Source organism: Phyllobates terribilis, unplaced genomic scaffold, assembly GCF_046119375.1.
Source record: "Phyllobates terribilis strain yellow unplaced genomic scaffold, ASM4611937v1 Scaffold_12__6_contigs__length_324123572, whole genome shotgun sequence".
Lineage (NCBI taxonomy): Eukaryota > Metazoa > Chordata > Amphibia > Anura > Dendrobatidae > Phyllobates > Phyllobates terribilis.
Window position 1 is genome coordinate 31,414,674 of NW_027362772.1, and position 22,169 is coordinate 31,436,842.

The following is a 22,169-nucleotide window of genomic DNA, read 5'->3' on the forward strand; positions in this document are numbered from 1 at the left end:
TGAAAATATAATAAATAAGCATTTTTAAAGAAAAAAAATCTTGTTGTTTACCATAAAAAAAATCAGGCAGTCCTACTTTCGGTTCAACAAAATGCGCTCCAGGACAGCTACTCACATGTTACTGGAGCTCGGCCACCTCAAGAGACAATCCCTGTAGGCATTGAGCCAATTCCTGAACATACACCATGCTGATCTCCGGATCGCGTTCCTTAGGATTTTTTTTTTTTTGATTTTGGGCTGGACTTAATGTTATGATCTGCTACAAGAACTAAGGAAAGATAGGAAGACTGTCCCTACAATAGGACTAAGCTGATTCCCTTTGATGCAGCGGGCAAACAGTTCCTTGTGAACAGACCCGCCTTCGTCCTCAACTAGTCTGAGACCTATAGATATAAGGGAGGGGTCCCTGAAAGTACTAAGGACTGGGACCAAAATTGGACACCTCCTAGCAGAAGTTGTAGCGGAGAAAAAAGACAAGCAGACAAAAATACTTAGAGGTCCAAGGACCAAGCAAACTATAGAGATAGGTACAAAGCACCTGGCTAGATTAAGAGTCAACGTAACACTGAAGTCCAGCAAAGCCAGAAAGGCGGAGCTGGAATAAATAGGCAGCGGGTCACGTGACCACACAATAGAAAAAACTAACAGGGTTCTAACAGTTCTATTGCACGCACAACAGCGGAAGAAGCAGTGGTGACACTCGCTGACACTGGTCGTGGACCCTGGGGTTCGCCCCACAAAGTCGGGTGCTTTGCTGCCATGTGACTAATCATGCTGATGGTGGTCAGGCTGGTAGTTTTGTCACCCCTGCTGATGCTAGCATGGCAGGTGGTACAAATGGCCTTTTTGGGGTTATCATCAGAGTCTTTAAAAAAATTCCAGACACTGGAAGACCTACAGGTAGTACTGGCAACGTCCCTCGTGTTGGTGTTATGGGGAACTGTTGCTCGCCTTCTGTGTGCGGCCACCACACTGCTTCTTCCTGCCTGTTGGGGTACTCTGCCTCCCTCACCCTGTGTGCTGCTGGCCTCGTTCTGCATGTCCTCCTGCCACGTTGGGTCAGTTACTAGATCATCCACCACCTCCTCCTCTTCCACTTGCGCACCACGATCCTCCTCCTCACTTTGCGGCAATTGTGTCTTGTCATCGTCCACCTCTTGTGACAAATTGCCAGCGTCGACTTCCTGTGGCCTTGGCTGTTCAAATATTTGGGCATCGCTACATGGGATCTCCTCTTCCACCACTTCAAGCGGAGTAGGTGAGGGGCACAAATCTGGAAATGGACCAGTGAACAGCTCTTCAGAGTGTCCAACTGTGGGATTAGTTGCTGTCTGATGACACTCGGCATGGTGGGAGGAAGGAGCATCAGGGTGAGGAGGAGTATGCGGCTACTAAGAAATGACCGTGTGGAAGACTGACCGGAGGTGGTGGTGCCCAGGTAACTGGAAGTATTATCTGCTATCCAAATAATAACCTGTTCACACTTATCAGTACGCAATACTGGTGTTGTTCTGTGCTTCCCTAGTAATTCGGTCAAGAAGTGGGAGCGAGAAGATGTGGCTGTTGGTTGTGGCACATTTTCAATTTTCCACGGCCCCGTCCTCTGAACGCACCATCACCAGAACGTCCAGTTCCACATCCCTTTCCACGCGCCTAGCCCATTGTAAAAGAAGTAAAATAGCTTACACTCACACTATCAATGGAAAAAGGGTAATAAAAAGTAGATTAGAACCATGGAAGAGGAAAACCACAGTTCTATTTCTCTGGCCTACACCCGACTTTTTTAAACAATCTGAACAATCAGGCAGAAACTAATACTGTTTTTCTTTACGGAAAAAATACCAAAAGCTGAATAATAGAGATTTTTTACCGTGGAATGGCAAAACCACTGTTATTGTTTACTGGGGTATACCAGAAAACTTTAAATAGATATATTTGCGGCTAAACAGTGAGCGGCACACTCAAACTGTTTTTTTTAGGTAAAAATGGCCCAAAAGTGGATAATACAGAGATTTGTCCCGTGGAACTGCAAAACCACACTTGTATTTCTCGTGCCTGCACCAGACTATTTTCAACAGATATATTTGTGTCTGAACAATCAGGAGACACTACTACTGTTTTTCTTTACGGCAAAAAAAGCCAAAAGCAGGACAATACAGAGATTTGTCCCGTGGAACTGCAAAACCACACTTGTATGTCTCGGGCCTACACCAGACTATTTTCAACAGATATATTTGTGTCTGAACAATCAGGAGACACTACTGTTTATCCTTACGGCAAAAAAATGCAAAAAAGCAGGATAATACAGAGATTTGACCCGTGGAACTGCAAAACCACACTTCTATTTCTCGGGCCTACACCAGACTATTTTCAACAGATATATTTGTGTCTGAAAAATCAGGGAGAGACTATTAGTTTTTTTTTACGGAAAAAAATGCCAAACTCAGGATAATAGAGATTTTTTACCGTGGAACAGCAAAACCACAGTTATAATTTAATGTTGTGTACCAGACTATTTTCAACAGATATATTTGTGTCTGAACAATCAGGAGACACTACTGTTTTTCTTTACGGCAAAAAATGCAAAAAAGCAGGATAATACAGAGATTTGACCCGTGGAACTGCAAAACCACACTTGTATTTCTCGGGCCTACACCTGACTATTTTCAACAGAAATATTTGTGTCTTAACAATCAGGAGACACTACTGTTTTTCTTTATGGCAAAAAATGCAAAAAAGCAGAATAATACAGAGATTTGACCCGAGGAACTGTAAAACCACACTTGTATTTCTCGGGCCTAGACCAGACTATTTTCAACAGATATATTTGTGTCTGAATAATCAGGAGACACTACTGTTTTTCTTTACGGCAAAAAATGCAATAAAACAGGATAATACAGAGATTTGACCCGTGGAACAGCAAAACCACACTTCTATTTCTCGGGCGTACACCAGACTATATTCAACAGATATATTTGTGTCTGAAAAATCAGGGAGAGACAATAAGTTTTTCTTTACGGCAAAAAATGCCAAAAGCAGGATAATAGAGATATTTTACCGTGGAACAGCAAAACCACAGTAATAATTTACTGGTTTATACCAGACTATTTTCAACAGGTATGTTTGTGTCTGAACAATCAGGAGACACTACTACTGTTTTTCTTTACGGCAAAAAATGGCAAAAGCAGGATAATACAGAGATTTGACCCATGGAACTGCAAAACCACACTTGTATTTCTCGGGCCCACACCAGACTATTTTCAACAGATATATTTGTGTCTGAACAATCAGGAGACACTATTATTTTTTTTTTACGGCAAAAAATGCCAAAAGCAGGATAATAGAGTTTTTTTACCGTGGAACAGCAAAACCACAGTTATAATTTACTGGTGTATACCAGACTATTTTCAACAGATATATTTGTGTCTGAACAATCAGGAGACACTATTATTTTTTTTTTACGGCAAAAAATGCCAAAAGCAGGATAATAGAGATTTTTTACCGTGGAACAGCAAAACCACAGTTACAATTTACTGGTGTATACCAGACTATTTTCAACAGATATATTTGTGTCTGAACAATCAGGAGACACTACTACTGTTTTTCTTTACGGCAAAAAGTGGCAAAAGCAGGATAATGCATAGATTTGACCCGTGGAACAGCAAAACCACACTTCTATTTCTCGGGCCTACACCAGACTATTTTCAACAGATATATTTGTGTCTGAACAATCAGGAGACATTACTGTTTTTCTTTACGGCAAAAAATGAAAAAAAAGCAGGATAATACAGAGATTTGACCCTTGGAACTGCAAAACCACACTTGTATTTCTCGTGCCCACACCAGACTCTTTTCAACAGATATATTTGTGTCTGAAAAATCAGGGAGACACTATTAGTTTTTTTTTTACGGCAAAAAATGCCAAAAGCAGCATAACAGAGATTTTTTTACCGTGGAACAGCAAAACCAGTTATAATATATAACTTTTTTAAATATATGTATTTGCGGCTGAATAGTGAGCGACACACTCAAACTGTTTTTTTTAGATGCAAATGGCCCAAAACTGGATAATACAGAGGTTTGAACCGTGTAACTGCAAAACCACACTTCTATTTCTCTAGCCTACACCAGACTATTTTCAACAGATACTGTATATTTGTGTCTGAAAAATCAGAGACACACTTTTTTTTTTTGGGGGGGGGACACTAAAAGGTTAATAAGATGGGTATTCGTACAGTGTGAAGGAGGAAAAAAAATGAGGAATTAGATAAAAAAAAAAGATTTTTACTGGCCCCCGAGACCTGGAGCTAAGTCCAGCAATTTCAGCAACAGGAGCACACAGGACTGTAATGCAGCGTTTGCTGGTATAACCACTGCGTCTCCTATACAGCCTGCCTTCCTGCCTGATATCTGGGATGGATATTAGTCCTGAGAAGGACTGTTTGTTTGATCTGGCAGCCTTTACAGACCCTACACTAACTATTTTGCAGGATATATCTCTCCCTAAATCAGCAGCGCTGTCCCTTCACTGTCTGATCCAGAGCGACTGTGTCCAAGATGGCGGCGCCGGTTTTAAATACTCGAGGTGACGCTGTGCGGCCAGCCAATCACTGTAATGCCCACAAACAACATGGCTGCGGCATTACAGTGACTGGTTGGCAATCCCTGCATGTTCATTGGCTCTGTAAAGAGCGCCAAACATGCAGGGCGGAGACCCGAGCTCCCGCCCGAGTAACCCGGAAATGCTCGGTGCTCGCCGAACATCCCGAGTAGCGTGATGCTCGGGCGAGTACCGAACAGTGTCGAGCATGCTCGCTCAACACTACTCATCACTACTTGTAAGTGTAGCGCCGGCGTCCCTGCCCTCTGCTAGGCAGGGACGCTGTTCCCCTCACCTCTCTGCTCCGTGCCCGGCGTCCTCCTCCCGCTCTGCTGGCAGCGCGCGCTCCTTCCCGGCCACTGTGCTTAGGGCGCGCGCGCTCTCCCTCCCTCTTAAAGGGGCCGCGCGCGCCGTCCTAAGGAGTCCCCGGCCAATGGCCGGAGGACTTCACCATATATAAGGCACCTCCTCCAAAATGGAGGTGCCCGAGCAATGTTGTTGCACTGTTCACTACTCTGCTTCAGCCCTCAGGTCCCGTTGCCAGTTACCTGCCAGATACCTGCCAGATTCCTGCCAGCTTGCTGTCTTATTCCTGCCTGATATTCTGCTACCTGCCTGCTAGCCTGAGGTCCGACGGTCTGTCTTACAACTCCTGTCAGTCTGTCTAAGGACCAGCTTGCCCGCTCACCTGGGAGCGCACATCAGCTACCTGCCTGCTTGCCTGAGGTCCGACGGTCTGCCTTCCAACTCCTGTCAGTCTGTCTATGGACCAGCTTGCCCGCTCACCTGGGAGCGCACATCTGCTACCTGCCTGCTAGCCTACCTGGAGGCTCCGCCGTCACGTTCTGTGACCACCTGCCTGTCCAGTGACTCCTGCCCGCTCACCTGGGAGCGCTCATCTGCTGCCTGTCTGCTAGCCTACCTGGAGGCTCCGCCGTCACGTTCTGTGACCACCTGCCTGTCCAGTGACTCCTGCCCGCTCACCTGGGAGCGCTCATCTGCTGCCTGTCTGCTAGCCTACCTGGAGGCTCTGCCGTCACGTGCTGTGACCACCCGCCTGTCCAGAGACTTCTGCCCGCTCACCTGGGAGCGCTCATCTGCCGCCTGTCTGTTGGTCTTCCTGGAGGCTCCGCCGTCACATGCTGTGTCCACCCGTTTATCCAGAGACTCTCGCCTGCTCACCTGGGAGCTCACGTCTACCATCAGTCGCCACAGGTCATACCAACCCTTTACCCAGAGACTGCCCCGGTCACTTGCCGTGACCATCTGCCCGTTCCTCCAGAGACTGCCCCGGTCACTTGCCGTGACCATCTGCCCGTTCATCCAGAGACTGCCCCAGTCACTTGCCGTGATCTCCTGCCCGTTCTTCCAGAGACTGTCCCGGTCACCTGCTGTGACTGCCTGCCTGGTCGCCACCCGCTCCCTTACAAGGACCGCCCCCTTGTATAGTAGCTCAGAGGTTCCGCCTCCCAGACCCGTTGCAGTTTGCTCGGGCCATGGAACCCGGTGGCACCCAAGCTCCCTCGCTCTCGGACCTGTGTCATGAACTGTCCCTTCAGAGGTCCCAACAGGAGTCCATCCTGGGTCACCTGCGGAATGTCAATTCTCGCCTGGACACTCTGACTGCTCCGCCAGCAACCTCCGCCAGTGCCATGACTCGCAATCCGGCAGCTCCGCTGCCCACTAATACCATGGTATGCTACCCCGGACCCCGGCTTTCTGCACCTCCTCACTTCGGAGGCGACTCCGCCCAGGCTCGGGGCTTCATAAATCAGTGCACCCTGCACTTTGAACTATTGTCCCACCAGTTTAACTCCGACCGGGCCAAAATTGCCTTCATCATGTCCCATCTCACCGGGGAGGCCCTGGCCTGGCTAAATCCTCTATGGGAGAGAGGAGACCCCCTGGTGTCCGACTTGCCTGCCTTTCTCACGGCTTTCCGGAAAGTCTTCGACGAACCCGGACGGAAGACCTCATCCGCATCATCTCTGCTACGCCTCCGTCAGGGAAGTCTCACCGTGGGCCAATATGCCATACGGTTCCGTACCCTTGCCTCGGAGCTGGCCTGGGATAACGACGCTCTGGTATCCGTCTTCTGGGAGGGTCTGTCCGGCCGTATTAAAGATGAACTTGCCGGTCAGGACATTCCTACCACTCTCGATGACCTAATAACTCTTGCCACCCGGATTGACCTACGGTTCCAGGAGCGTGCCAAAGAGGTCACCCGTGAGAGGAGGTTTCCACGTCTAGCTCCTACTTTTCAGAAACCCGTCACTCCCTCCGTCTCTCCCCAGGTACACTCTCCTGTGCCTATGCAGGTCGACCAGACCAAGACGGTCAAAACCCATCAGGACTTATGCCGTGCCGAGGGGAGCTGCTTCTACTGTGGCAGTAAGGAGCACCGGATCCATGCCTGCCCGGAGAGGTCGGGAAACGCCTGTGTCTAGGTTCGCTCAGAGAGGTCGACCTAGACAAGAATAAATCCTCTCCATCTCTGCTGCTGTCAGTCTCAATCGTCTGCGAGGAGAACCGTTATTTCGAACTAGCCCAACTTGACTCTGGAGCAGCCGGGAATCTTATTTCACAGTCCCTGGTAGAGAAATACCGCATCCCCATCAAACCTCTGGCTGTACCCTTGTCTGTTGCTGCCGTGGATGGGGGTCTCTTACCACGTCCCATCCAACTCATCACCGAATCCATTACTCTGCAGGTGGGAATGCTGCATTCTGAGAGTATCTCCTTTCATGTTCTGCCTGGACTCTCTCACGCCCTCTTGCTAGGTCTACCTTGGCTCCAGAGACATGCACCCGTGCTTGACTGGCAGACCGGAGTGGTCCTTCGCTGGGGACAGGACTGCCATAAGACCTGTCTGGTTCCCGTCCGTCCTTCTCCTACCCCAGCTAATCTACCTGGACTTCCGATTCCTTATTGGTCTTATGCTGATGTCTTTAATAAAAAGGAGGCAGAGACACTACCCCCTCATAGACCATACGACTGCCCTATCGACCTGTTACCTGGTACTACTCCTCCCCGTGGGCGTATTTATCCATTATCCGCTGCTGAGACCCGGTCGATGTCCGAATATATTGAGGAGAATCTGGCCAGGGGATTCATCCGGAAATCTACCTCCCCGGCGGGAGCAGGCTTCTTTTTCGTCAAAAAGAAGGACGGCACTCTCCGTCCCTGAATAGACTATAGAGGCCTTAACCAGATCACGGTGAAGAATAAGTACCCCCTTCCACTCATTCCGGAGTTATTTGATCGTCTGAGGGGGGCTAGAATCTTCACCAAACTGGACCTCCGTGGGGCGTACAACCTGGTTCGTATCCGTCAGGGGGATGAATGGAAGACGGCATTCAACACCCGGGACGGCCACTATGAATATCTGGTAATGCCCTTTGGTCTCTGTAACGCTCCTGCCGTCTTTCAAGAGTTGGTCAATGACATCTTCCGGGACCTTCTCTACTCCTGCGTAGTGGTGTACCTGGACGACATCTTGGTCTTCTCTCCGGATCTCCAGACTCATCGGAGGGACGTTCGTCAGGTCCTGCTCAGGCTCAGGCAGAATCACCTCTTCGCTAAATACGAGAAGTGCCTCTTTGAGCAGACCTCGCTTCCGTTTTTGGGCTACATTATTTCTCAGACCGGCCTACGAATGGATCCAGAGAAACTGTCTGCCATCGAGAAATGGCCTCGACCGGAGGGGTTGAAGGCCATTCAGCGGTTCCTGGGCTTCGCCAACTACTACCGCCTCTTCATACCGCACTTCTCTTCCCGGACTGCCCCAATTTCCGCGCTCACCCGTATGGGTACTAATCCCAAAGAGTGGCCGCCCGAATCAGAGGAGGCCTTTCTTTCCTTAAAACAGGCCTTCTCTTCCGCCCCGGTGCTGCATCGCCCGGACGGCAACAAGCAGTTCTTCCTGGAAGTTGACGCCTCCTCCTCTGGAGCCGGAGCGGTACTTACTCAAAAATCATCTTCCGGGAGGATGGTAACTTGCGGCTTCTTCTCTAAACTCTTCTCCTCCTCAGAGCGCAATTATTCCATAGGAGACCGAGAGTTATTGGCCATCAAACTGGCATTGGAGGAGTGGCGTTACCTGCTCGAGGGGTCTCTTCACCCGGTAATAATTTACACTGACCACAAGAACTTGGCTTACCTCCAGCATGCCCAGAGACTTAACCCGCGCCAAGCCCGGTGGTCCTTGTTTTTTGCTCGCTTTGATTTTGTTCTTCATTTTCGCCCGGCTGACAAAAACGACAAGGCGGACGCCTTGTCTCGATCCTTTCTGGTGTCTGATCTCGAGGAAGATCCGAAACACATCATCGATCCCGCCAGAGTAATGCAGGTGGCTCCCGTGAGTCTAAATCATCTCCCTCCCGGAAAGACGTTCGTATCAGCACCTGATCGGGAGAAGATCCTTCACTGGGGTCACTCGTCTAAACTGGCTGGCCACGCCGGTCAGAAAAAGACCCTCCAGCTTATTACCCGGCACTACTGGTGGCCTACCCTGCACAAGGACGTAATAGACTTTGTTTCTGCCTGTGTGTCCTGCGCCCCCAACAAGGTTCCGAGACATCTGCCAGCCGGTCGCCTCCTTCCGCTTTCTGTACCTGCTGCCCCCTGGCAGCATATAGCAATGGACTTTATAACTGACCTCCCAGTCTCTGCCGGTTGTACGGTCATTTGGGTGGTCGCTGACCGCTTCTCCAAGATGGCTCATTTCGTTCCCCTGCCAGGCCTCCCGTCTGCACCCGAGCTAGCGAAAGACTTTATTCGTCACACCTTTCGTCTTCATGGCCTGCCCCTCCACATCGTGTCGGATCGTGGGGTACAGTTCACCTCACGCTTCTGGAGAGCCACTTGTAAACTGCTAGACGTCACCCTGGACTTCTCTTCCGCTTACCACCCACAGTCCAATGGTCAAGTGGAGCGGATCAATCAGAACCTGACCAGTTACCTCCGGCACTTCGTTAATGCCCATCATTCAGACTGGGTGGATCTCCTACCATGGGCCGAGTTCTCTTATAACAATCACGAGAGCGAATCCTCCTCCAAATCCCCGTTTTTTGTAGTCTTCGGTCAGCATCCTCGGATTCCTTTTCCTGTCTCCACCTCTGTGGATAACCCGGCTGCGGAATCTCTCGTTAGCAAATTTTCCTCCATTTGGGAGAGTACCCGATCCGCACTCCTTCAGTCGTCCGAACGGATGAAAAGACACGCTGACAAAAAACGCCTGGATCCTCCACAATTTCGTCCTGGAGATAAAGTCTGGCTCTCATCTAAATATGTCCGACTCAAGATACCTTCTTACAAGTTAGGGCCTCGGTTCATCGGTCCTCTGGAGGTGATCAGTCAGATCAACCCGGTGGCCTATAAATTGAAACTCCCGGCCAACTTACGGATCCCTAACTCCTTCCATGTATCTCTCCTCAAACCTGTGGTACTTAACTCTTTTTCCAAGTCTACAGGTACGCCTCCTGCTCCGGTTTCTGCTGAGGACGAGTTTGAGGTAGAGAACATTCTTGCCACCAAAAGGGTAAGAGGAAAGACCTTTTTTCTAGTAGATTGGAAGGGGTTTGGTCCTGAGGAGAGAACGTGGGAGCCCCGGGAGAACATCCATGCCCCGCTCATCCTTGCTAAATTTCTGTCTGGCCTAAAAAAGGGGGGGCCTAAAGGGGGGGTACTGTAGCGCCGGCGTCCCTGCCCTCTGCTAGGCAGGGACGCTGTTCCCCTCACCTCTCTGCTCCGTGCCCGGCGTCCTCCTCCCGCTCTGCTGGCAGCGCGCGCTCCTTCCTGGCCACTGTGCTTAGGGCGCGCGCGCGCGCTCTCCCTCCCTCTTAAAGGGGCCGCGTGCGCCGTCCTAAGGAATCCCCGGCCAATGGCCGGAGGACTTCACCATATATAAGGCACCTCCTCCAAAATGGAGGTGCCCGAGCAATGTTGTTGCACTGTTCACTACTCTGCTTCAGCCCTCAGGTCCCGTTGCCAGTTACCTGCCAGATACCTGCCAGATTCCTGCCAGCTTGCTGTCTTATTCCTGCCTGATATTCTGCTACCTGCCTGCTAGCCTGAGGTCCGACGGTCTGTCTTACAACTCCTGTCAGTCTGTCTAAGGACCAGCTTGCCCGCTCACCTGGGAGCGCACATCAGCTACCTGCCTGCTTGCCTGAGGTCCGACGGTCTGCCTTCCAACTCCTGTCAGTCTGTCTATGGACCAGCTTGCCCGCTCACCTGAGAGCGCACATCTGCTACCTGCCTGCTAGCCTACCTGGAGGCTCCGCCGTCACGTTCTGTGACCACCTGCCTGTCCAGTGACTCCTGCCCGCTCACCTGGGAGCGCTCATCTGCTGCCTGTCTGCTAGCCTACCTGGAGGCTCTGCCGTCACGTTCTGTGACCACCTGCCTGTCCAGTGACTCCTGCCCGCTCACCTGGGAGCGCTCATCTGCTGCCTGTCTGCTAGCCTACCTGGAGGCTCTGCCGTCACGTGCTGTGACCACCCGCCTGTCCAGAGACTTCTGTCTGCTCACCTGGGAGCGCTCATCTGCCGCCTGTCTGTTGGTCTTCCTGGAGGCTCCGCCGTCACATGCTGTGACCACCCGTTTATCCAGAGACTCTCGCCTGCTCACCTGGGAGCTCACGTCTACCATCAGTCGCCACAGGTCGTACCAACCCTTTACCCAGAGACTGCCCCGGTCACTTGCCGTGACCATCTGCCCGTTCATCCAGAGACTGCCCCGGTCACTTGCCGTGACCATCTGCCCGTTCATCCAGAGACTGCCCCAGTCACTTGCCGTGATCTCCTGCCCGTTCTTCCAGAGACTGTCCCGGTCACCTGCTGTGACTGCCTGCCTGGTCGCCACCCGCTCCCTTACAAGGACCGCCCCCTTGTATAGTAGCTCAGAGGTTCCGCCTCCCAGACCCGTTACAGTAAGGATTTTTGTCTTGCAAGAAAAGCTTACCGATTGGTCCTCGAGTGTTTTAAATAACTACTACTCATAAAACTACTTCCCAGTGAAATAAAAGTTAAAAAAGTGTTCCACCATTATTCCAGTAACAGTGGATGATCCACCATTATATTTGTACTGTGCAATCCCTTGCATGTAATAATATTGTATTTTTTTTAAGGTTGGCAATGGTCCTTATGATTAAAGGTGCACCTCTGACCTATTCTACATATAATACATGAAGTACATTTCTCCAATTTCTGGATTGATCTTTTGGACCTTAAATCTCTACTTTGTTTGCTCTCTAACTTTTTTGTATTTCATGCTAATAAATATGAAATTTTCCCATGTACTGGCTACAATTAAGCATGATATTGAGTTGAATTCTTAATTATGAAATATTCTGTACAATTGTAAGTTACTTACACTTAATGTCCAGAGTTACAGATTGTTCTGAGATTTTCCTATTTGGAAAAGTGACTGTACATGTAAGTTTTGTTTTATCATCTCTGTATAAAGGAATGTATTTAATTATAGACTTTATCCTCCAAACTCCTCTGTCCAGATCCTCGTGGCTCATGATCAAGTCTAAGTCAGGTTTATTCCAGGTAATATTTGGGGGGCTGGAAGCACAGGTATGAGTCACTGAACACGTAATACTGACTGGTTCCTCCTCTTTCATGTGATCAGCTCCATTAATTATTGGTTGAGGTGGAGCTTCTGAAAGAAAAGGGGAAGAGATAAAGTAGTCGTGAGTCCAATAAAGAGTGGTTTATGGTCTGATCTTGGACAAATTTTTTAACCATGTATTGAACTCACTTTCTTACGCTCTAGAGTCAATCCAAACTCTATAATATGATAATCATAGCAGTTAAAAAATAAACAAAATGGTATACCCACCTGACCTCTCACTTGTCCCACAGCTCCATACCTAGTCAAAGCTTCCTCCAGCCACTTATTTGTCTTCCTTCAATTAGCACTTGCACTTTTTGCACTGAGTTAGTCTTGATCAATGCACATTGCCATGTTCTGACATCACAACGTCCTGCTGTGCATTTCTGGGGCTTACTCATTGCAGAAAGCACCTTTGCAGAGTGGAGAAAGAGCAGAAGATACTGGAGCCATAGTAAGCCAGCACAGGACCAGTCAGGAAGCTGCAGGAGCCAGACTGATGAGTGGTGAGGTGAGAAAACTACTGTATTTTGTTTGTTTTTAACCCCTTTCACAGCTGGCCCCATTTTGCTAGATTCCAAAAAACAAAAAAGCAGAAAATAGGATTCCAAATTTTTGAGAAATTTGCGACATGTTGAATTCACCTTGAACCCATTCACTCATCATCTGCAACGGTCATTTGGAATAGCAATTATAAGACGGTTCAGAACCACTCTTTAGGCTTGTCACATGAAACCCATTTATTTTTGTGATTTTCCCAAGTTTATCCCATAATGTCTTGGTGTCCTCATTTGAGCATGGCTGTTAGTATTTGTACAGCTTAATAAGTCATATCTGTTAAAGTGAACAATGCCCTACAAACTCAATGCCCTAGCATTTGTAAAAGTAAACAATGCTCTACAGACTCAATGCCCTAGCATTTGTAAAAGTATACAATGCCCTACAAACTCAATGCGCTAGCATTTGTAAAAGTAAACAATGCTCTACAGACTCAATGCCCTAGCTTTTGTAAAAATATACAAAGCCCTACAAACTCAATGCCCTCGCATTTGTTAAAGTAAACTATGCCCTACAAACTCAATGCCCTAGCATTTGTAAAAGTAAACAATGCCCTATAAACTCAATGCCCTAGCATTTGTAAAACTAAACAATACCCTTCAAACTCAATGCCCGAGCAATTGTAAAAGTAAACAATGCACTACCAACGCAATGTCCTGTCAATGTGTAAAAGTAAACAATGCCCTACCAACTCAATGCCCTGCCAATGAATACTAGAACTTTTTTTGTTCAGAATAGTCACAATTTTGTCAGACATAAAAAACTTTTTCCACTAAATAGTTTTATCAAATTTCCCTTTTCTCAAAAAATGTTTTATGGTTTCACATATGTCTTGCCTAACATCTCAATGTTCATGCTTGCATGGTGGAAGCAAAGCTGAATTTAGGGTCCTGAAAATGCAGCAAAAAATGCAGCAAGAAAGTGGCAAAAAACAGCAAAACCAGCTATTTTTTCTGCAGTTTTTTACTGCCAAGAAATTGGGTTTTGGCTGCAGAAAAAAAAAGCAGCAAAAAAAGCAATATGTGAACATAGCCTTATTGTCCAGCAATGTTTCAAAGGAGGAATTTATGCCAATTTACCTATGATAGAGAGTGTACAGAATCTTTCATTATTGGTGTAATAGGAGTTTATATCTTCATTGATCCCGGGGTAAATTTTGACTGGTTCTTCAACATTATTAATTCTCAGGGAGCAGTTGTCCATTGAATTTCCCACCAGTGACGTTCTTCCCTTGTACTTTTTTTCCACATCGGTTGGGTTTCTCCTATTAATTATCCTCGGATATCCTTTCAATACATTCTGATACCAGAACAAGCTAAAATTTTGAGCATCATTCGGATAAGTGATTCTGCAGGGAATTTCCACACAAGATCCCTTTAAAACATCTAATGACTGAGGGAAGGAAAAGCCCCAATCCTTGCATGGGGTTTCTTCATTGCAACCTAAAATAAAAAAGGGAAATATATATTATTATTTTACATGTAATTTTGATCCTGTAAATACCAATAAACATTGATTCATTCATAGAAATAAAAGCTTTGTATTCCTTGAAGCACTGTATTGTAATATTAAAGGGTTCTACAAAACACATGTGCTGGATTAATAGAGCCTGTGGGTTGAGTATGGTACCATCCAAGTTGATGGAGCTTTATAGGAAAGAGCAGTTCACTTGGTTAATTATTTGGAAAGTAGGATCCAAAATGGCCGACTTCAAAATAGCTGCCATGGTAACCACTCATCTGGAAAAGTTTTAGCCCTCCCATATACTAATGTGCCACAAACAGGAAGTTGATATCACTAACCATTCCCATTTTATTTAGGTGTATCCATATAAATGACCCACCCTGTACGTTTTTATTTAGAAAAGTTGGGAGAAATTTTCCTCAAACTTAATTACCATAAGTTGGACAATTTAAAAATTCTCAGAATTCTATAGCATACCTGAGACCTTGACTTGGACTGCTTTCCTCTCTTTGTTTAATTTATAGGAATTGATGTTCTCACTTATCCCTGGGTAGTACCATGCTGTATATCTCACGTCTTTGATTCTTAGAGAGCAGCTGTTTGTTCCATTTCTTATCAGTGAGGTGCGATTATTGTATTCTGGGAGAACTTCAGATAAGTCATCGTCACTGTACACTTTTGGATATTTTAATTCATGGTACTTGTACCAAACAATATGGACATCTTCATCGTAATCGGGAGCAGTGAACGTGCAGGGAATCTCCACATCAGAATGTTTTCTTACTTTTATGATTTGCGGGAAAGTAAATGCCCATTCATGTTCATTTTCTTCTGCGAAACTCCCTGGATATTGAACATAGTAAAGGAAAAATCCTGAAATGTAACTAAACATTTGAATCAAAATTTCTAAAATACAAAATATGTAAAAAAAACAAAAAAACTTTAAAAGGAGCCTTGTCTCATTGATTATTTTAAACCAAACAACAAACAAGTATTGTAGATAAAGTGATTATTAAGTTGAATGCTACCTTTTTAAGGCTCCTCGGGGGCAGTCTTGAGAGGAGTTTCTGTTTGGACAATAGTCAACGTATTTTTTAAACAATGGGACCAAGGAGACAGAATGATCAGAAATATTTGGAACAAAGTTATTTAATAAATAGAATTTAAAGCTAAACAGATAATCAGTATTCTACTTGGTACATGGTTTAACACTAAATAGAAAATGCATGCTCCTCCCTAAACATATGCAGCATAAAACTAGATGGAACAGGCAGAATATTTCTGATCAAATAAGGATGATACCACGATAAAGGCTGCACTGCCGAGATAAGAAATCCTAGATGCTTAAATAGGCTGAAAGCTTTTTTAATTCCACAACGCGTTTCAGCTCTGGACTAACGCCTTTCTCAAGTGAAAAAAAATCAATTGCAATTGTTCGTAATGAAACAGAGTCTTTATATTTTATAATTGAGTCACTTACCTGAAGTTAATTACATTGTAGCAGGAAACAAATTCATAATAATGAAACAATAAGAACTCACATACCCAGAGTAAGTAATAGAAGAAGCCATCCTTCTACAAGGAAGAAATGTTGGGTCATTGTTTCAAAAAGAATGAAGCTTTCTTTCTTCTTTCTTTGTTTTAATTGACCTTTTATGTTTTATTCCTAAAAATGAAAGCTAAATGTAAGTCAAGTGTGAAATATACAAATACATGCTACATAACAACTTGATAATACCCGACTATCTGACTTAAAAGGGTTGTCCACCTGTTTGACTTACAGTAAAAGTATCATCTACCTTTTTATTCTTTAAATCTAGACCCACCATAGTCTGCTGCATTAATCACTCAACATTCAATGCTGCTACAGATCAATGACTAAAGCATGAGCTACTGGTGGTCATTCATTGGGAAAGGTGGTAAAGAAAATGACAGACAACACAAGAGGGGCTGGACAGGTCAAAGTTTGGAAGCACCTGTTCATGCAATAGTTTTTCTTATTCTTATTATAATGTACATATAGTAGATTCATATTGAAGGAAGGAAAACCACAAAAGAACACATACAGAAACAAACAGTAAAGAAAGATGTGTGAAACAAACAAGAATATGTGTAAACCTTAGATTTCTTAAAGTTCTTCCCATTTGCTCTAAAGACAGTTTTACGACTACTTCGTATTCTCTCCAGCATCTTCATCAGGTTTCGCATGGAATGGCTTCTGATGAAGCAATCCCTTGTTAAAAGATCACTAGAGGAATCACCCGTCTTCAGAGAGTGTTTGTGCCCATCAGGTATGTTGTGTAGAGAAATATTTGGTACACAGCCCCTTACAGTGCTGAGCTTTATTCAACAACTGTTCGAAGCCAAAATACGGGAACAACTTGGAAAAATGGCCGTTCCATTAGTTGCACCACCAAATCAATGTATGCTAAGCTATTAGTGTAGTAAAATGAAGATTAGAGGGGAGTGGGTACTGTACTTTATGACACCCCACACCATAATCATGGGAGAAGAACCAGTGTGACCTTCTCTTATGAAGACCTTTTTGGGACATCATCCACATGGTCTCACCAGATTCAAAGAATGGCTGGTAGGGAACCATGCAAAATTAAGCATTTCATACCATAAATCAGTATCCATACAAACCATTAGAATGTTTTTGCATGACATTGAGCTGCGAGCCGAACGTCTAGCTACAGATGCTCCTTTGATCTCACACCACAACTCACACCACAACTCTCAAAGGCTATCATGGTGCAGGGCAGGACAGAAATAGAGGCTGAATTGGAGTTCTATCCTCTTCAGCAATGAGTCTCACTTTTGTTTTGGATGCAAGCATAGCTGGAGAGTGGTCAGGAGACCATGCAGTCAACGCCATAAAGAAGTCTTCATGTGGGAATGTGAAAGAGCTATTTTTCAACATGACAATGCCAAACTACATATTGCTGATGCTACTGTGAGAAGCCTGAGTGGCCTGCAGATTCTCTGGAATTGTTTCCTATTGTGCACATCTGGGACTTCATTGGTTGACAATGGCACAGGGATCTGTCCACAGCCAATGCTGATGATTTGCCCAAGTGCATTCAGTAGAAGAACATTCGTAAGATGATCATTAATAACTTCATTTGTAGCATCTGAGGCTAAAAGTGCAGGGATTTCTGCATGTGGCTCATACTCTATAATTGTCTCCATTTCTTCGTCATTTGCAGATCAGTAACATGTCTATCCACTAACCTAACCAAATACAATAGCTGTCCATAAAATCATAAAAATCAGCTCATACTCACATGTCCTCTTACTCTTCTGCTCTTTCTAACACTGAAAAAACGTTGCAATTTCCACATAAACCTTCCTGTGTTGACTTTAGAGAAGTGGTTAGCGAACATCTATTTCCTTATTTGCAGATAAAAATAAAAAACAAGATGATTTCTTGCCCTATTCCATAGAACTTTCATAATGTTTAAAATTTATTCTTCTGCTTTATCAAACAAAAGCCGATGATGAAAACCTCATTTTTCTGGAAATTGCATTTAAAATGGACTAAAGTGCATCTGTCAGCTTTCTTATGAGGGCTCCCTAAGATAAAGAGGATGTTCTGATCAGGGAAATATATCATCATTAATAGTTCGCTGCAGTATTATTTGGTATACAGGCTGCTTAACTGCCGCCAAGACTAAAGACTCTGTCACACATAACGAGATCGCTAGCGAGATCGTTGATGCGCCACGGTTTTCATGCCACAATAGCGATCTCGCTGTGTTCTCGTTATGTCTGACAGGTAGTAATGATCAGGCCCCTGCTGTGAGATCGCTGATCGTTACAAAGCTTCCTGGACCATTCCTGGGAAGTTGCGCTCCCGCTCCCATCCATACATCTGTACAGGAACAATGCACACAATGTACAGACCAGTGTTCCCGTCTGACCGGAGACGCAGTAGCGATCCCATCTGACCGGAGACGCAGTAGCGATGTTAAACCAAGGCTGCCCAATCAGAACGCAGTAGCGTCCACCAATCGGAGATGAGGGGGCACGGAAAAGTGATTTTATGCACGCCTTTGTGACACAGTACAGTCCCTATCAAGGTGTGGATCGTTGAAATAGCTGCTGTGTGAAAGCTTCCCAACGACCGCCGAGATCGTTAGTTAGATCGCTGGGGCGGCCGAAATCGTTGGTAAGTTCTGCATGTTTGACAGCTCCCCAGCAATCACGAAACGACTCTCCAGCGATCCCAAAACCGTGATGCACTAACGATCTCGCTAGCAATCTCGTTATGTGTGACGGGGCCTTAATAGATTAATCCTGTGAGTCCCACTTACCACTCCCACCGAAAGTAATTAACCCCTTTAACCCCGAAGGTGGTTTGCTCGCTAATGACGAGCCAATTTTTACAATTCTGACCACTGTCAATTTATGAGTTAATAACTCTGGAACGCTTAAATGGATCCCACTGATTCTGAGACTGTTTTTTTTGTGACATATTGTACTTCATGATAGTGGTAAAATTTCTTCGATATGACTTGCGTTTATTGGTGAAAAATTTTGAAATTTGGTGAAAATTTTGAGAATTTTGCAATTTTAAAATTTTGAATTATCATGCCCTTAAATCAGAGAAATACGTCACACAAAATAGTTAATAAATAACATTTCCCACATGTCTACTTTACATCAGCACAATTTTGGAACCCAATTTTTTTTTTTGTTAGGAAGTTATAAGGGTTAAAAGTTAACCAGTGATTTCTCATTTTTCCAACAAAATGTACAAAACTATTTTGTTAGGGATCACATTACATTTGACGTGACCTTGAGGGTCTTTTATGATAAAAAATACCCAAAAATGACATCATTATAAAAACTGCACCCCTCAAGGTGCTCAAAACCACATACAAGAAGTTTATTAACCCTTCAGGTGCTGCACAGGAATTTTTGGAATGTGGAAGAAAAAAATTAACATTTAACTTTTTTCACAAAAATGTTACTTTAGACCCCAATTTTTTTATTTTCTTCCTGAGCTCTTGCTCCCAACTCTCACTCTGACTCTCTGCACTGTCTGACCACTTCCAGAACTTTCCACCCTCCTACCCTCTGTGCTCCACTGAACTTCTTCCTCCACCCACCTCCTTTACCTAGTTCCACCCTTCAGCTAGGGACCAGGGTGCTCTCCCTTAGGAGCAATCTCACCCTTCCCTACTGAAGTGGAGTGTATTGGATGTGGGTGTGGGTCCCGGGTAGTACTCCCTCCTTACCTGAGAGTGGGGTACATCACCTCTGGGTGAGATGCAGCACCTCCGTGGCGACTGAACCCGCAGGGGCACCACATTCCCCCCCCCCCGTTAAACACAGCACGTCCGCGGGCTGGAACAAAGCAAAAACACAGGTGCTTTTAGAGATTCAATATTTTTTAGTTGCATCACATAGAAGAACAATGATAACTTTTTCTTCCCTTTATGGCAGGCACTTTTTCTTAAAAGTTTCAGGTTACTATTAGTGTTGAGCGATACCTTCCGATATCGTGAAATATCGGAGCGGATTGTATCGGACCGATACCCAAAAAATATCGGATATCGCCGATTCCGATACCGGAAACCAATGCAAGTCAGTGGGACACAAATATCGGAATGAAAATAAACCCTTTCTTTCCTTGTAGGTTAATTCTACATGAAGGAAAACAACTAAGAATAATGTAGAATGTATTGGGGGAGGAGGGGGAGACATTAAAGGCATAGAGGTTTAGCCCAATCAAATGGAATAGCTGGATTGAATTTTTTTTTAAGATGTTCGGAGTTACAAAGATATTGACTATGTTAAGCTTTTTTATATTTTGTCAGATATTTATGTTTCACTACTTCCATGCTCTTCACCTTCTTTTTTTACTTCTCCCACACTTTCTCCTTCATCATCCACAGCAGCAGCATGTTTTTCTTCAACTTCTTCTTCACCTTATTCATCTTCTTCTTCTTCACCTTCTTCCTATTATTCTTTTTTTTTACATTCTTCATATTCTTCTTATTCACCTATTATTCTTCTTCATATTCTACTTCTTCATCTTCTTCATATTCTTCTTCTTCATCATATTCTTATTTGTGACAGGCATTCCTGTAATTGTTATCCCTAAAAGTTTAAAGATTACACCTTCCGTTCTGCCTGTCACAAAAGATTTACAACAGGATTTGCCCGCATTCAGTCTGGCCTGCAGCAGCAGGTCTTTTCCAGGGGCACCACGGTGAGGAACGGACTCACCCCCATACACTGCTTAGTCTTCTTCTGCTTATAATTTAGATAATATCTTTTGCTCTGATTTTTAGTCTTATGCTTAATGTTCTTCTGCTTTTTGTTCTGCAGCTTCTTGTTCTTCTGCTTCTTGGTTTTCTGTCTCTTGTTCTTCTGTATCTTGGTGGTTGTTTTCTTGTTCTTTGTCCTCTTGGTCATCTTCTTCAGGGTCATCTTCTTGGTCTTCTTCGGGGTGGTATTCAGGGTTGTGGTCTTCAGGGTCGTCTTCGGGGTCCTCATCTTCTTCGGGGTGGTCTTCAGGGTTTTCATCTTCAGGGTCGTCGTCTTCGGGGTCCTCGTCTTCTTTGGGGTGGTCTTCAGGGTTGTCGTCTTCAGGGTTGTTGTCTTTGGGGTTCTCATCTTCTTCGGGGTGGTCTTCAGGGTCGTCGTCTTCAGGGTCGTCATCTTCAGGGTCCTCGTCTTCTTCGGTGTGGTCTTCAGGGTTGCTGTCTTCAGGGTCGTCATCTTTGGGGTCCTCGTCTTCTTCGGGGTGGTCTTTAGGGTCGTCGTCTTCAGGGTCATCGTCTTCGGGGCTCTCGTCTTCTTCGGGGTGGTCTTCAGGGTCGTCATCTTCAGGAGAACCAGAGTGATTACCAAAAACCATTTCAAAAAGCTTGAACTTGGAAATGTAGCAGAAGGTAAAAGAAGGCTGAGGAACTGCCGAGAACCAGCTGATGGTACTGGAGCCCGGTTACTAAGCAGGAGGTACCTGTGCCAGAATTCACTACCAAGGACCAGCAGACGTTGGTGGAACTCGGATACCGAGAAGGAGGCACCTAAGCCAAAGGCACTGCCGAGAACCAGCTGATGGTACTGGAACCCGGATGGGTAGCAGAAATTACAAGAGCCAATGGAACTACCGAGGACCAGCTGACGGTACTCGAACCGGTTACTAAGCAGGAGGTATCTGTGCCAGAAAGCACTACCAAGGACCAGCAGACGTTGGTGGAACTCGGATACCGAGAAGGAGGCACCTAAGCCAAAAGCACTGCCGAGAACCAGCTGACGGTACTGGAACCCAGATGGGTAGCAGAAAGTACAAGAGCCAATGGAACTACCGAGGACCTGCTGACGGTACTGGAACCCGGTTACTAAGCAGGAGGTACGAGTGCCAGATAGCACTACCAAGGACCAGCAGAGGTTGGTGTAACTCGGATACCGAGAAGGAGGCACCAAAGCCAAAGGCACTGCCGAGGACCAGCTGACGGTACTGGATCCCGGATGGGTAGCAGAAAGTACAAGAGCCAATGGAACTACCCAGGACCAGCTGACGGTACTGGAACCCGGTTACTAAGCAGGAGGTACCTGTGCCAGAAAGCACTACCAAGGACCAGCAGACGTTTGTGGAACTCTGATACCGAGAAGGAGGCACCAAAGCCAAAGGAACTGCCGAGAACCAGCTGACGGTACTGGAACCTGGATGGGTAGCAGAATGTACACATGAAAAAAAAAGTAGCAAGGCCGCGAGCCGGCCGGAGTTACCGAAACCCACAGTCCTACAGGGGGTGCTTGTCCTATTGGCACTAAGGAACCAGCCTTCATTACCAGATCCTGCAGCCCACATAGGAGTCACCTAAACTGCAGGCACCATAGAGTCGGCTAACCCGACCGCAACATGACAGCACAACGTATTTAAGGCAAAGTGACGTTGACACTACCC

At 45.8% G+C, this 22,169-nt stretch overlaps 1 protein-coding gene across 2 annotated transcripts in view; it reads right to left on the reverse strand.

Moving 5' to 3' along the window:
• Positions 1-17,708, reverse strand: part of LOC141171986 (B-cell receptor CD22-like) — a 43,453-nt gene extending 25,745 nt beyond the window's left edge. The window contains exons 1-5 of one of the 2 annotated variants that reach the window (XM_073655735.1): positions 17,530-17,708; positions 15,788-15,908; positions 14,720-15,085; positions 13,858-14,220; positions 11,975-12,268 (exon numbers count right to left, since the gene is read on the reverse strand). In XM_073655735.1, the coding sequence (XP_073511836.1) occupies positions 11,975-12,268; positions 13,858-14,220; positions 14,720-15,085; positions 15,788-15,842 (1,078 nt within the window). In that variant the 5' untranslated portion in view covers positions 15,843-15,908; positions 17,530-17,708. The remainder of the gene's footprint in view (positions 1-11,974; positions 12,269-13,857; positions 14,221-14,719; positions 15,086-15,787; positions 15,909-17,529) is intronic. The other variant, XM_073655734.1, reaches the window with a different exon arrangement.
• Between the last annotated feature and the right edge of the window lie 4,461 nt (positions 17,709-22,169).